We start from the raw sequence: 13,731 nt of genomic DNA on the forward strand, positions 1-13,731 counted from the left end.
TGAAAGGGAGGGGTAAGGGGTATGGTATGTATGAATTTTTTTCTGTTGTCTTTTTATTTCTTTTTCTGAATTGATGCAAATGTTCTAAGAAATGATCATGATGCTAAATACGCAACTATGTGCAGAATGGAATGATCATAAGTTAAGAATGTTTACATTTGTTGTTATATATTTTTTCAATTAAAAAATTAATTAAAAAAAAAGAATATGTATTCTGTTGTTGTTGGGTGAAATGTTCTATATATATATGCCTGTCAGAACTAGTTGGTTTAAAGTATCATTCAGCTTTTGTATTTCCTTATTGATCTTCTGTCTAGATGTTTTATCCATTATTGAAAGTGGTAAATTAAAGTCTCCTACTATTAATGTTGAACCATCCATTTCTCCCTTCAAATATGATGACCGTCTTTGTCCCTTATATCTGTTTGTGGCTTAAAATTTATATTATTCGATATTAGCGTAGCTACCCCAGCTCTCTTTCGGTTACTAATTGCACAGTATATATTTTTTCCAGCCCTTAACTTTCAATCTATTTGTGTCTTTGAATTTAAGGTGAATCTCTTGCAGACAGCATATTTTATCCATTCTGCCAATTTCTGCCTTTTGACTGAATAGTTTAATCCATTTATATTTAAAATCAGTATTTATATTCAGAACTTTCTCCTGCCATTTTGGTATTTAGTCTTTGTAAAGATTAAATTTTGTCCCTCAATTCTTCTGTTAATGCCTACTTTGATATTTATTTGATTTTTTGTATTGTACCCTATTGACTGCCATCTCATTTTTACCTATATATATTTTTCTTGTGGTTACCATGGGATTACAATTCAGAATCCTAAATGTATAATAATCATATTAAGTTTGATACCAACTTGACTTCAATAGCATACACATATACCTATCCTTTACCCTTTCATCACCCTCTCTTATTTTGTACTGTAACAATTTCATCTTTGTACATTATATGTCCAAACCATAGGTTTATCATCACTTTTTAAACATTTCCATTTTAGCATATGTAGGAAGTAAAAAGTGGAGTTACTTATGAAAAATACACTATAATTGCAATGGCATTTAATTATTCAAATGATTCCCTTTACCAGAAGTCTTTATTTCTTTATGACCTGTGCCCTTTCCGGTTGGTCTGAAAGACTCCCTTTAGCATTGTTTAGAGAGCAGATCTGGGGTGCTGAGCTCCTCCAGCTTTTGTTTATGTGGAAATGTCTTAATCTCACAATATAAAAGTCTTATTTGATAGTTATTTTCTTTCAGTACTATTGGTATTTCAACTCAGTGATTTTTTGCCTCCATGATTTCTAATGAGAAATCAGAAATTTCAGGGCTCCCTTGTACATAGTGTGCTTTTCTCTTGCAGCTTACAGAACTCCCTCCCTGTCCTTTGCATTTAATAGTTTGGCCAGTATATGATGGAGTGTGTTTTTCTTCATGTTTTTCCTCTTTGGTGTTCTCTGGGCCTTTTGCATGTATATATTTACATCTTCTGCTAAGTTTGGGAAGTTCTCTGTCATTATTTCTTTGAATATTCCTTCTACTCCTTTCTCTCTTTCGCCTCCTTCTGGGATTCCCATAACGTGGAGATTGGTACATGTGATTGTGTCCCAGAGGACTCTTAGGCTACTTTTACTTTTAATTTTTCTTTGTGCACCTCCGCCTGGCTAATTTCAAGCGTCTTCTCTTCGAGTCTGCCAGCACCAGTCTGCTGGGAAACCCTCCTGGGTATTTTATTTCAGTAATTGTGGTCTGAACTCCAGTAATTCTGTTTGGTTCCTTTAAAAAAATTCTGTTGCTTTTACTAAGATTCTCATATTGGTTATTCATTGTTTCCAGACATCCTTTAGTTTTTTTCTCTATGTTTTCCTTTATCTCTTTGACCGTTTTAAAGAATGCTTTTAAAATCTTTGGTATTTCCACAGTCTGGTCTTCTTAGTTGGTGTTTTCTGGATTTTTATTATCTTCCTTTTGAGGGTCATCATTTCTGGTTTCTGTTTGTCTTGTACTCTGCTGCACACTGCACACATTACTCTGTTAGTATGCTAACTCTAGGGTTAATTACTTGAGATGTCTGTTTCTTGAATTTGTAACCAGCTGGTGATATGACAGAGATTTTCTTGAGTGTCAGACATCCTATTAGAGGAGTCTACCCAAGGCAAATGCCAAGTGCAGGCTTCTCCATGTCTTTCCTGGGCCTGTGTCTTGTCTGGGGCTCATGCTTGTTGGTTGCTTTGGAGCTACCCTATTTACCGGAGTTGGGCTGTCCCATTTCCCAGGAGACACACTCATAAATCCACCCCCAAGCCCAGTTCTTTATCTCAGTAACTAGTAACACTGTCCACCCATTTGTGCAGGCCAGAAGCCCAGTGGGAGACATTTTTGGCCCTCCCTGCATTGCCCTAGTCTAATTAGCCACCACAGCCAGTCACTACCACCCATTTGTCTCTTGACTACTCTGATTTCAGCCACAGCCACAGAACCTGCTGAGCCTCATGGTCCCCACAGTCCAGTCTCCTCCCTGCAGCCAGTGTGGGCTCTGTAAAATGCAAACCTGATCCTGGACGTTGCTTCCAACCATCAGCAACTTCCCCAGAACTTGGTATAAAAACCAAAATGCTTAGGGCCCAAGGTAGGGTCTAAGGATAAAGTTCAAGAGGCTGGGGACCGAGTGTGAAGGGGCTGCCACAGCACACGAAGGGACCTGAGTTCCTGGGTTCTCTGTCCACTACTGGTCTTCTTGGGGGGAGGTGGGCTGGAGGGCATGGGTTGGGAGGTAGACAAGGAAGCCAAGTTGTGGATCAGGCTTGGGAAAACGGGGAAGAAGCAGGTTTAAGGTGGAAAATATGGCGATAAAAATATGTTGAATTTTATATGCTTTCACTTAAACGTCTAGTAGTTGGAAATGTCTAGGAAATAATTGAAAATCCATGTCTGCGGTTCCACAGGAGGTTTAGAACTGGCGATGAGAGCTGAGGAACCACTAGGGCTGCTGGGGGCGGCACGTAATTCGCTGGAAAGAACAGGGAGTCCAGGCGAGCCCAGCAGTGATGCTCGGCCACAGGCGGCTCACGTGTGGACAGCGCAGAAAAATCAGCACTTCTGGAAGCACCCACCCAGAACTGCCTTAAACTGCTTTATCGGGCAATGCGGGAACCGGTAGGCATGAAAGCCGGGCCTGCTCCGGCCTGCTCCATGTCTCAGCCTCAGGTCTTCCCGCTCCACTCTTTTCATCTCCCTGGATTTGGGTCTTTGGATCTGAGGCCTGAACCCCAGTGGGTGGCAATGACCCAGGGACCCATGCCTGCCTCTATCTCATACATCAAATGCTCCCCTAGAGCAGAGAGTCCCTCTGTTTCTGTAACACACTGAGGCTGGCTCTGGCTGTATCAGAGGATATCTCTATTTGAAATACATTTTTGTTTGATTTACTCCAATCTGAAAGAATAATATATTTTTATGACACATTTTGGAGAAAAGATTCAAATAATGGAATATTGGTAGATGTGGAAACAGCATGTATCAAGGCTCAAGTATCAAGATTTTTAGAACCTTAAAATACCACAACTCTATGTAATAAAAAGAAAATCATGATTGTGTAAGCACCAGGAAAGAAAACTTAGGCTTATAATGATTTGTGGCCATAAGAGGTTTACTAGTAATTTTTAAATGGTCATGATTTTCTTAGGTGACATTTAAAATTTATTAACTTATGAGCATTCTCTGACCTTTAAGCCTTTCTTTTATTAATGGAATGATATTGTTCCATTATGATTATCATATAATTTTTAATCCTATTCAAATTATTTTAGTTTCAAGTAATTTCTTTTTCTACTTCAAAATAATTTTTCTTATACTCCTAAAGTTTGTGTACAAACTTCAAAACAGAAAAACTTACCTGTAGTTATAGGGGGTGTGGTGGTGATGGGCAGTGCAGTAGTTGTAGGCAGCTTTTTTGGCCTGAATTTGTAGTGACCAATAAATCCATCTGCAGTTAAACTCAAATCTGATAAAAACTGAATGAGAAGTTCATTTCGCTCAGATACAATTGGCCTAAAAGAAGAAAAATATGTTTGTTTTTTAATTATATATATCACAAAAGTTTAAGAGATACCTCTCTGCAATATGAAGCTTTCTAGTTTTCAATTAATTTCTGATGATCAGTTATCATTTGTTTAAACTTTAAGGCTAAAACACTTAAAAAGATGGAAGTCTCTGCCCATTAAATATTAATACTAGTAGTATTAAGTAGTATAATTAATTAGGCAGGAGGGCTGAATGGATTACCTGGGTGTTTGCTCAAGCTAGCTCTGTGATTTTTGTGAAGTGCTGCATTCCATTTTCACAACAACCTCATTACTCCTTTTGATGGAATAGGCAGCCAGAGTTCAGACTTAAGGGGTTTGCCGAGGTCTAACAGCTGGTATTGGGAGAGTCAGGACTGGACCCAGCACAGGTGACTCTAGAGACTGTGGTAGATTTTATCACCAATGTGCACATCAGAGCCGTGGCCGGTTCTCCCCACGCGTCTCCGTGTTCGACCTGACTTGGGAACACCACAGCCTCTTTGAACGAAGACTTCGGGTCCATGCTGGCCGGTGGCAGTGGGGAGGGATGCTGGCCACAGAGAATCCGATGGACAGATTTCTACACCCATGATGGGGTCATTTTGGTGGTTGGCCACCCAGGGATGACAAAGCCAGGTGGGGCTTGATGGGATTTCCATTTCATCCTTAATGGGGGCTCGGGTGCATGCCTGAATAGAAGCCTCTGTTCACTGCATCCCCAGCAAACATTCGATTCCATTCCCACCCTCCTGCCGGGCACTCTGCATCGGGGTGGGAGTGGGGCTATAACAGGCCTAACCTGTTAGAAAATGGCAGGCTCTCTTCTGTCCTGAATTTTCTGTCCAGGAGGTTATTTCTGTTCAGAAAGTTATTTTTTTATATGCAAAGGGATACCTAAGAGTAAGCTTTATGACCTACATTTACAGTTCCGGTCACAAAAAATGACCAAAGTCATTTAAGTAAAGCTTCTGAGAATCAAGCCTTTAACACCAAAATTCTATCTTGCTTCACAAAGACAAATTCTATTAAATATATAAAAACAGTGCACTGAACACAGTTCTCATCAAAAGTTACAAATAAAACATGGTAATCTTGTTAAAGAGATAAAATTATAAAAAGCATGTATAATTGGCAGTGAAAGAAACCTTAAGGCCCATCCAGGTCAGCCTTCCAGGCATGATATTCTGATCACTCACTGCCTTGTCTGTGAGCTGACCTTAGAGGCATTGCATCTGAAATTGAATTTTCTCAAGGAAGAGTTTTCAAAGATATTTTCCTTATGTACCCCTCCTGAGCTTTAGTATAAATGGTACAGCATCCCTGCGCCATAAATGTGCTGAGGGCCAGGGGCTGCCTCTGCAAATTAATATTACAAGTCCCTCGAGAGGCAAAAGGCAATCACTTAGATCTGCTGTACACTGGCAGATCCCAGGAACCGGCGGAGGAGGCTGTTCCTGTCTCCTGGGGCTCTGTAGTGGCGCAGTTCCCTCCGCCGTCACTCCACAACCAGTCAGCCGCCACCCCACCAACCTCGCCTCCTAAACACTCACCTTGCGTCCACATCCTCCTCTGCATCCCTGCCACCTGCCCTATTTCAGAACCTCCTTGACTCCTGCCTGGAGCACTGCAGCAGCCTACTCCCCTAACCCGGCTCCTGCTTCCAGATGGGTGCAGGGCCACTGGTCTGTCACCCCTGTGCCTCCAGCCTGCCCAGCCTAAAGGACATGGAGCCCACCCAGCCCTCCTGCCCCACCTCCCCTAGGCCCACAAACGGCGTCACCCCCACTCCGGGGAATGCATGAACGGGGTCCCCTCTGTGCAGAATAAGCTCGTCCTCCCCCCCTTCTCCAGCCCCAGCTCTTCCTCAGACGCAGCTTTAGACTCACCATCTCCCCCCAGCCCCCGCATGCTCCCTCCGCCTGCCTAGGCTAAGCTAGGACTCGGGACCCCGGTGCCCCCCCCGTCTGCCCCCCACGCCGTCTTCTTGCCCATTTCCCATGTGCCTTGCCACCCCCGCACTGCACTCCTTCCTGGTTCTCACGCGTTGGCCCATCCCAGCATCTCGCGGAGGCCCGGCCCATGGGAACCACACGTGTGAACTGAGCCCTGCTGCAGCATCGTGAGGCTCAGCCGGACCCGGGAGGCTGCGGCGATGCCCACCGCAGCCCTTCCTGCCCGTCGTGCTTTCCACAAGGGAAGCAGCCCTCTTCTTTTTTCACTCCCTTTAAGATGCCTTTGGATAGCAGAAATTATTAATTTTAAGGTTGTAAAATTTATTAATCTTTTTCCTGTATGCAAGGGGCTTTTAGTATCTTAAGACATCCATCCATACCCTAAGTCAAAAAGATATCTCCAACATTTTCTTCTAAAAATTTATCATTTAAGTTCCCAATCCTTCTGTAATTGATATTTTTCTGTGACGTTAGATGTTAATCCAATTTCATTTCCCCAGATGAATAAAAATTTGTTCCACTCTGTTTTTCATTGGTGGGATGGGCGGGTCACCCTTTCCCTGAAAACCTGTGGCTCCGTGAACTGTGGCAAATCTGCAGACACGTGAGTCCGTCTCTGACCTCTCTAGGCCCTTTCACTGGTCAGTTAAAACCACACTGTGTTAATTTAAACAGTTTTCAGATATGACTAATACATAGTAAGGTAGGTCTCCTGTCAGGCTCTCCTCCTTCAGAACTGTCCTGGTTCCCCACCTCCACCCCCCATCTCACACTCCCATGCCTACTTTAGAATCAGACTGTCAGGTTTAATGGACAGCCAATGTAGATTTCTATTTAGATATTTTTGAAAAATGGTTTTTAGTCTACCTATTCAGATCAGATATATAGCTCTATTTATTTAGATTTTTAAAAATGTATTTGTCAGGTTTTATAATTTTCTCTATTAAGGGCTTACACAGTTGCATTACATTTACTTTTGAATACTGTATATTTCTGTTGCTTTTAAAATAATATCCTTTTATATGCTTAAGAGTTACTTCTGGAGGGCCTCTTTTGTTGCTCAGATGTGGCTTTTCTGTCTCTAAGCCCAACTTTGCAAGTGAAACCATTGCCCTCCCTGCTATGTGGGACAAGATGGCCAGGGGTGAAAGTCTCCCTGGCAGCATGGGAGAGGACTCCCACGGATGAGTCTGGTCCTGGCACCATGGGATCAACAATGCCATCCTGACCAAAAGGGGTAAAAGAAGTGTAACAAATAAGGTGACAGAGGCTAAGAGAGTTCAAATAGAGTCGAGAGGCTACTCTGGAGGTTGCTCTTATGCAAGCTTCAGCTAGACATTGCTCCCTGTCACAACCCGCCAGCCCTAAAGAACACCTAGGGTGATATATAATATTCTATGACGGCTCCAGGCACTAGGCTAACTTTCCAGAAGCCTATCACCTCCAGATGGGTCCCTGGACCAGATGAGTCCTGAAATGCAGAGGGCCCAGCCTCTCCAGAACATCAGATAGTTCCATCCCCCTCTCCCATATTACCAACAGCCCCTTCGAACATAAAAAAGTTAGAATAGCCATAGCCCAAATACCCCTAAAGAGTGGGAGAAAGATCAAAGGTGATGGTGGAGTTATACAGAGAAGATAGGGTTTAACAAATGAGTATGATTGCTGAATTATTATATTGATATTTCTTTTAGTCTCCAGTACCTTTGAGCAGCTAGAAGTAAAAACCTAAAATTGTGGAATTGTAACCCATACCAAACTCTGAAATCTGTTCTACAACTAATTGTTGCAATGTGCTTTGAAATGTATTGCTTTTTTGTGTATATGTTATTTTTCACAAAAAAGAAAAAAAAGTCAATTGTGATGATAAATGCACAGCTATATGATGATATTGTGAACCACTGATCGTACACTTTGGATGATTAGATGGTATGTTAATATATAACATATATCAATAAAAAATAAATAATTAAAAAATAATATCCTTTTAAATGCAAATTTATCAAGGAATTTGAGAAAAACATGATCATTTTTCTTTGAATATTTGTATAGCATCAGGCTCAGCATCCGACCCCAGGGCCTCACCAGCTCTGCCTCTGTCTCCCTATTTGCCTGGCAGGCCTCTACGCGCACCGTGTGAAAGCTTCAGTTTCTGGGTGGGCTACTTTTGTATAGGGCTGACACCTGGATGGGACACCACGTTCACAGAACCCTACCTAGACTTTGTTACGTAGACCACAATAACAAAAAAAATCTTCCAGAACAAAAAGGTAATTGGGTAATTTAATAAGAAGCAAGTTTAGAGCCCAGAAACATTAGTGAGGTAAACAGGTGCTACTCACGCGGGTGGACTGTCACCACAGTACTTTCCAATCCTTTTGGCGTCGTTGAGTTCTCCACCATTAAACACGGCCACGTAGTCATAGCGGCAGTAGTTATCCCGCTCGACGTCAAACTTCTCAAACCTGACTTCTATAAGCTTTAGAGAGAGCAACATTAGAAGTGTCAAAAGAGCACTGCTGCTGGGACGGTGCGATGGTGGCTCAGTGGCAGGGTTCTCACCTACCATGCTAGAGACCCGGGTTTGCTTCCCAGTGCCTGCCCATGCAAAAAAAAAAAAAAAAGCACTGCTGCTTAACCTTAAACGAATTCTTCCTTTCCCCAGATTTGTAACGCACCATGTCTGTCCTTTGTTAAAAAAAAAAAAAAAGGATTCATTCTACCGTGGTGTTCTTATTCTTTATTTCTAATTACTCCAAAATATCATCTCAACTCAGATCCACCCTGGTTAGGATCTTAAACTTGGGAGCTGTTTACTTACAGCTACAGAAGTATGAAAATGCTATATAACCCTGGCATCCTCTATTAAGACTGTGACTGGGGTGTTGTGGAGTGAAAAGGGGGCTATGTGCCAACTTCATTCTTCTCTACAGAGAAAGCTGATACAAATAAGAAGTGTCATCTAAGATGTCCCCTATATTGGTGTGTGTGATGGGGGTTCATTTATTCCTCTCTCAAGAGAAGGTGCCGACATTACCTGCACATATGAAGGGGTCAAAATTTATAGGGCTAGAGGTTCAGGGAAGAGTGAATTAATGGTGACGTCTTTTTGAAGTGTTTGAAAAGTGTGCATACTGAGCACAACACGCTTAGTGAAGTGACTGAACTTTGAAGAGATTGCACAGAAGCACTGATACACTAAATTGATGTTAAGATTCTTAAATATAAAAAAATTTAGAAAAAGATTCTTAAATATGTTCTTCACTTTTTTTACATTAGTACCAACAATAGTATCCCTAAATTATTCAAGCCGATAGAATTGTCTATGTATTCCCCTTACAAGCAGATTTTTCAGGAGCACCTCCCATGTGTGAATCAAAGGAAATCTCTCTGGGATCGTAAATACGCATCCTACCCACACAGCTGCCACTCCTCTCACCGAGTGGCAGGTGGGAAGACAACTCTCCTCTGCTGCGGCAGGGAAACAAATGGGCATTAACCCCTGCTAGGTTAGGAGCACAGGTGTGAGCTAGAGACTGTCACAGTGATATGAGGGAAGAAGAAAGAATGAAGAAAAGTGAATCGCGTCTGAGGAACCTGTGGGACACCAGAAAGGCTACTTATATACACACTGTGGGAGTCCCAGAAAGAGAAGAAAGAGGGAGAGAGAATACTCAGAGATAATGGCTGAAAACTTCACAAATTTAGCAAAAGACATGAATATACACATCCAAGATGCTCAACGAACTCCAAGCAGGATAAATCCAAGGAGGCCACACTGGGACATATCATAATAAAACTGTCAAATGCTGTAGATAAAGAGAGAATTCTGAAAGCTGCAACATATGTACAAGGAAGCCTCAACAGGATTAACTTCTCATAAGAAACCATGGAGGCAGGAAGCAGTAAGGTAACATTTAAAGTGCTGAAAGCAAAAAATTTGCCAATGAAGAATTCTATATCTGGCAAAATTGTCTTTCAAGAATAAGAGTGAGGGCGGGCCGCGGTGGCTCAGCGGGCAAAGTGCTTGCCTGCTATGCCGGAGGACCTCGGTTCGATTCCCGGCCCCAGCCCATGTAACGAAAACGGAGAAACAAAATACAATAAAACAAGAAAATGTTTAAAAGATGTTTCCCTTTCTTCCTCTCTTCCTTCCTTCTATCCTTCCTTCCTTCTCTCTGTCTTTCCTTTAAAAAAAAAAAAAAAAAAAAAAAAAAAAAAGAATAAGAGTGAAATTTAGATATTCCCAGATAAACAAAAGCTGAGGGAGTTTGTCACCACTAGACTCATCGTACAAGAGAAGCTACAGCGGGTTCTGCAGGCTGAAAGGAAAGGACAGTAGCCAATAGACCAAAGCCTCACGAAGAGATGAAGAGCTGATGGTAACAGCAGGAGTAAATATAAAGGCCAATACCAATGCTACTGTGGTTTTGGCTTGTAACTCCACTTTCTTACTTTCTACAAGTTTTAAAATGCAAATCTATGAAATGTAATGATAAATCAGGGTTTTGGGCTCATAAATACACACATGGAATCTGTACAAGAACTCACGAAGGTGGGGTGAAGAGGGGTGTAGGGGCGTAGGCAGGTGCACTACTGAAGCTAAGGTGATAGCTCAGCAAATGAGATTGTTATAGATTCAGGATATTAAATTTAAGCCCCGTGGGAACTTCAAAAAATACTGGAGAGGATACAAACTCATAAAGACAGAAAGTAAAACACAGTTTGGCAGGGGTTGGGGGTAGGGGAAGTGCGGAGTTAACACATCATAGGTATAGGGCTTCTGTTTGGGGAGACGGGAAAGTGTTCGAGAAGGAAGATGGTGAGGGTACTGCAGCACTGACTGCACTCAACACCACTTGACAGTAGGCGTAGAGGTCGCTGAGATGGGAAAGTTCACGTTGCAGGTGTGTGTGTGTGCATATATATACACAATTTAAAAAAATGGAAGAGCAACGAAAGAGGCAATGACAAATGCAATACAAGATCTTGGATGGAATCTAATAAGGGAGGAGAAAAAACACAAAAACTCATTATTGGGACATATGAGAAACCTGGAATACAGACTGTTTTACATCAATGTTAAATTTCCTGAACTTGATAAGTGCATTTAAGATGGTTACATAAGTGAACATCCTCATTCCTAGGAAATGTACATCGCAGTATTAAGTGTTCAGAAAATGGATTAAGAAATAGACAGCTAGGCAGACAGACAGAAGGATATGTCTACATATAGACAGATGGAAAGATAAAATGATACTGTAAATGTGGCAAAATTTTAAGATTGCTGGACCTGGGTATGTGGGGGGAAAAGGGGATGCTGGAGTTCTCTTTATAGGGTTTGTGTTATTTTTGTGATTGTCCTGTAAGTTTGAAAGTATTTCAAAGTAGAAAGTTAGAAAAAAAAACCCAAAAACCTCAATTGGCTGAAGCCAAAAATCATGTTAGTAAAATAAAACCCAACCCTAAATTTTAATAATCAAAGGGAAGAACAAAGGAAAAGAGACAATGAATTGTAATTTGCAAGTATAATTAAGTTGAGATTATTTATTCTAATTATACGTTTAAAAGTGACACTGAAAGAAGAGCAACCCAGACAATTTCAAGGAATGATATAATGGTTAAAATTTGAGAAATGTAATGTTTAATTTTATTTTAAACTATAAAATGTTCAATAGATTTATAGAATCTTTCACTATTAAAGAAAAGACCATATTTTTCTTCTTAAGAATAAAGCTGAGTTTTGGGAATATGATCAAAGTGCATGTGTGTGTGCATGTTTAAATCACTAACTCATGTAGTATGTTTGCCTGAAGAATTAATTTTCTATTAAAAAATTAATAGAAGTATTTGTGCAAGCTGTATGAAAGATCAACTTAGAAACTGTTTTTAAACAATATCATAATGCTCACCTGATATAGTATTTGTATTAAAGTCTATAGTGCTTATAATAATAACTTATAAAAAGTCCACAAAGTAGGCTTGCCTATTCCTATGCCAAGTTCTATCCTGTAATTAATATCTGAAAATGGTCCCAGAAAGGGCAAAAATTCATATAACCACAAGTAATAAATACTGGCAAACTAGACTTTCTCTGCTGATTGTTTTCAAGCAATGAATAAAACTTTCTGTGTGGAACCAATACAACCTTTATTATGCCCAATCACCCCCCAAAAAACAAAAAGACCAAAGCAGACCAGCTTTCACATCAGACACCTTGTCCTTTTGAAGAAGCAAGGTGACTTTTACACTGGCTCTGCTCAGACTGTTTCTGACTCGGCGACTATGATTATTATTCTCAGGACTTGATGCATTTGCTACATGAGCAAACAATAACTGGAAATGGAAATGTGCATGCATCTGGGGATTTTATCTTCCCAGCTAGGCCCTGCTGCTGACGGGGCCCTGCCTTACCTTCCACAGGTTTAAAGACATCTCACATGGGATTTGCATGCTATTTGCATTTTACAAACTGTTTTGAAAATTATAATTATATATTAGAGAATTCAATCCATGACGTTGCAAGTCAAATAGTGCAAAGGACAGCTTAAATTTGGGTCTTCTTAGGAAGGAAAACCTAAGTCCAGCAGGCCTTCCCCTCCCTGTACCCTCAGCTCTACCAAACCCCACCAGGTTCATGGACAGTTCGGTCCCTAGCACAGCCTGAGCAGTTCACACCTGCATGTTCTCTTCCCACTCCTGGGATTCGTACCTGATTCCTTGGGGCTAGGATGTGCCACACACAAGTGACTCCTGCAGGGTAGTCACGATCTGGCCAGTTAGGGGTTTGAAAAGAGCCAGAAGGTCCTTCAAGGCGTCCCCCACAATACTGGTCCCCTGAAATTAAATACAGCACAACAAGTTTACACCTGACACACGTCACAGCAACCGAGTCACGTGCAGATTAGGAACTTGGAAAGTCAGGTGATAGCATAGTAAGAAAAGGCACTGGCAGACACTCTTAGAATTTCTCTTAAAAGTATTTACATCGTCTGCCCAACAAACACCCCCTAGGCTGAATGATGGCGATGCTCTCACCTGACAAATCACATCAGCACAAGAGAGCGAAGGGGTAGAGCCAGGGCCACGGCGTGTGTGTGCGTGCGTGTGCATGCGTGTCAGGTGAAGACAAGAAACACGACATGTACTCACTCAAAGAATGCAGGTTCGTCAAATCAGAGAGATTTTCAGAACCTCTCAGTAGGGTATTAACAGGGTTAAAAAATCCATGCACATGGATGCAGTCTGAATTAGTTGATTAGGCAGCACTTATTTATTACTAGAGAAATTTGATGCTATACATCTTTAATATTTCAGAATAATTTTTGTTTGTAAAAAAAGTACATATTTATAAACGTTCAGTAATACAGAAAAGTATAAAGAAGAAAGTGAAAAGTAACCCCAACTCCCACAACCCAAACATCATATTGGGGGGGCCACATCATATTACATCATTACAAAGCTCTAAGTGTAAATTTACTTAAATTTAACTAAAAAAAAGAGCCGACTTGAAACTAAAGGAATTACACTTTAACAAAATATTTCTTTGACACAGAAGATAGTCATTCTGAAAAGAAATCTCTAAATTTAAGAAAATGTATTATTAAAAACTGAGGCTGAGACTTTGTCTTCGCCACTGGACTTGCAGAGCCGTCCTGAGAGCCCTGTCCTCCTCCTGTGCGCAGTGGCCACTCTTAAGGAAA

At 41.2% G+C, this 13,731-nt stretch overlaps 1 protein-coding gene across 1 annotated transcript in view; it reads right to left on the bottom strand.

Moving 5' to 3' along the window:
• PCOLCE2 (procollagen C-endopeptidase enhancer 2) overlaps positions 1–13,731 on the bottom strand; it is an 82,791-nt gene that overhangs the window by 16,608 nt on the left and 52,452 nt on the right. Inside the window, exons 4-6 of the mRNA XM_077130316.1 lie at positions 12,741–12,865; positions 8,371–8,507; positions 3,908–4,062 (exon numbers count right to left, since the gene is read on the bottom strand). Coding sequence (XP_076986431.1) covers positions 3,908–4,062; positions 8,371–8,507; positions 12,741–12,865 — 417 coding nt within the window. The remainder of the gene's footprint in view (positions 1–3,907; positions 4,063–8,370; positions 8,508–12,740; positions 12,866–13,731) is intronic.

This window comes from Tamandua tetradactyla, chromosome 15 (genome assembly GCF_023851605.1).
Source record: "Tamandua tetradactyla isolate mTamTet1 chromosome 15, mTamTet1.pri, whole genome shotgun sequence".
NCBI lineage: Eukaryota > Metazoa > Chordata > Mammalia > Pilosa > Myrmecophagidae > Tamandua > Tamandua tetradactyla.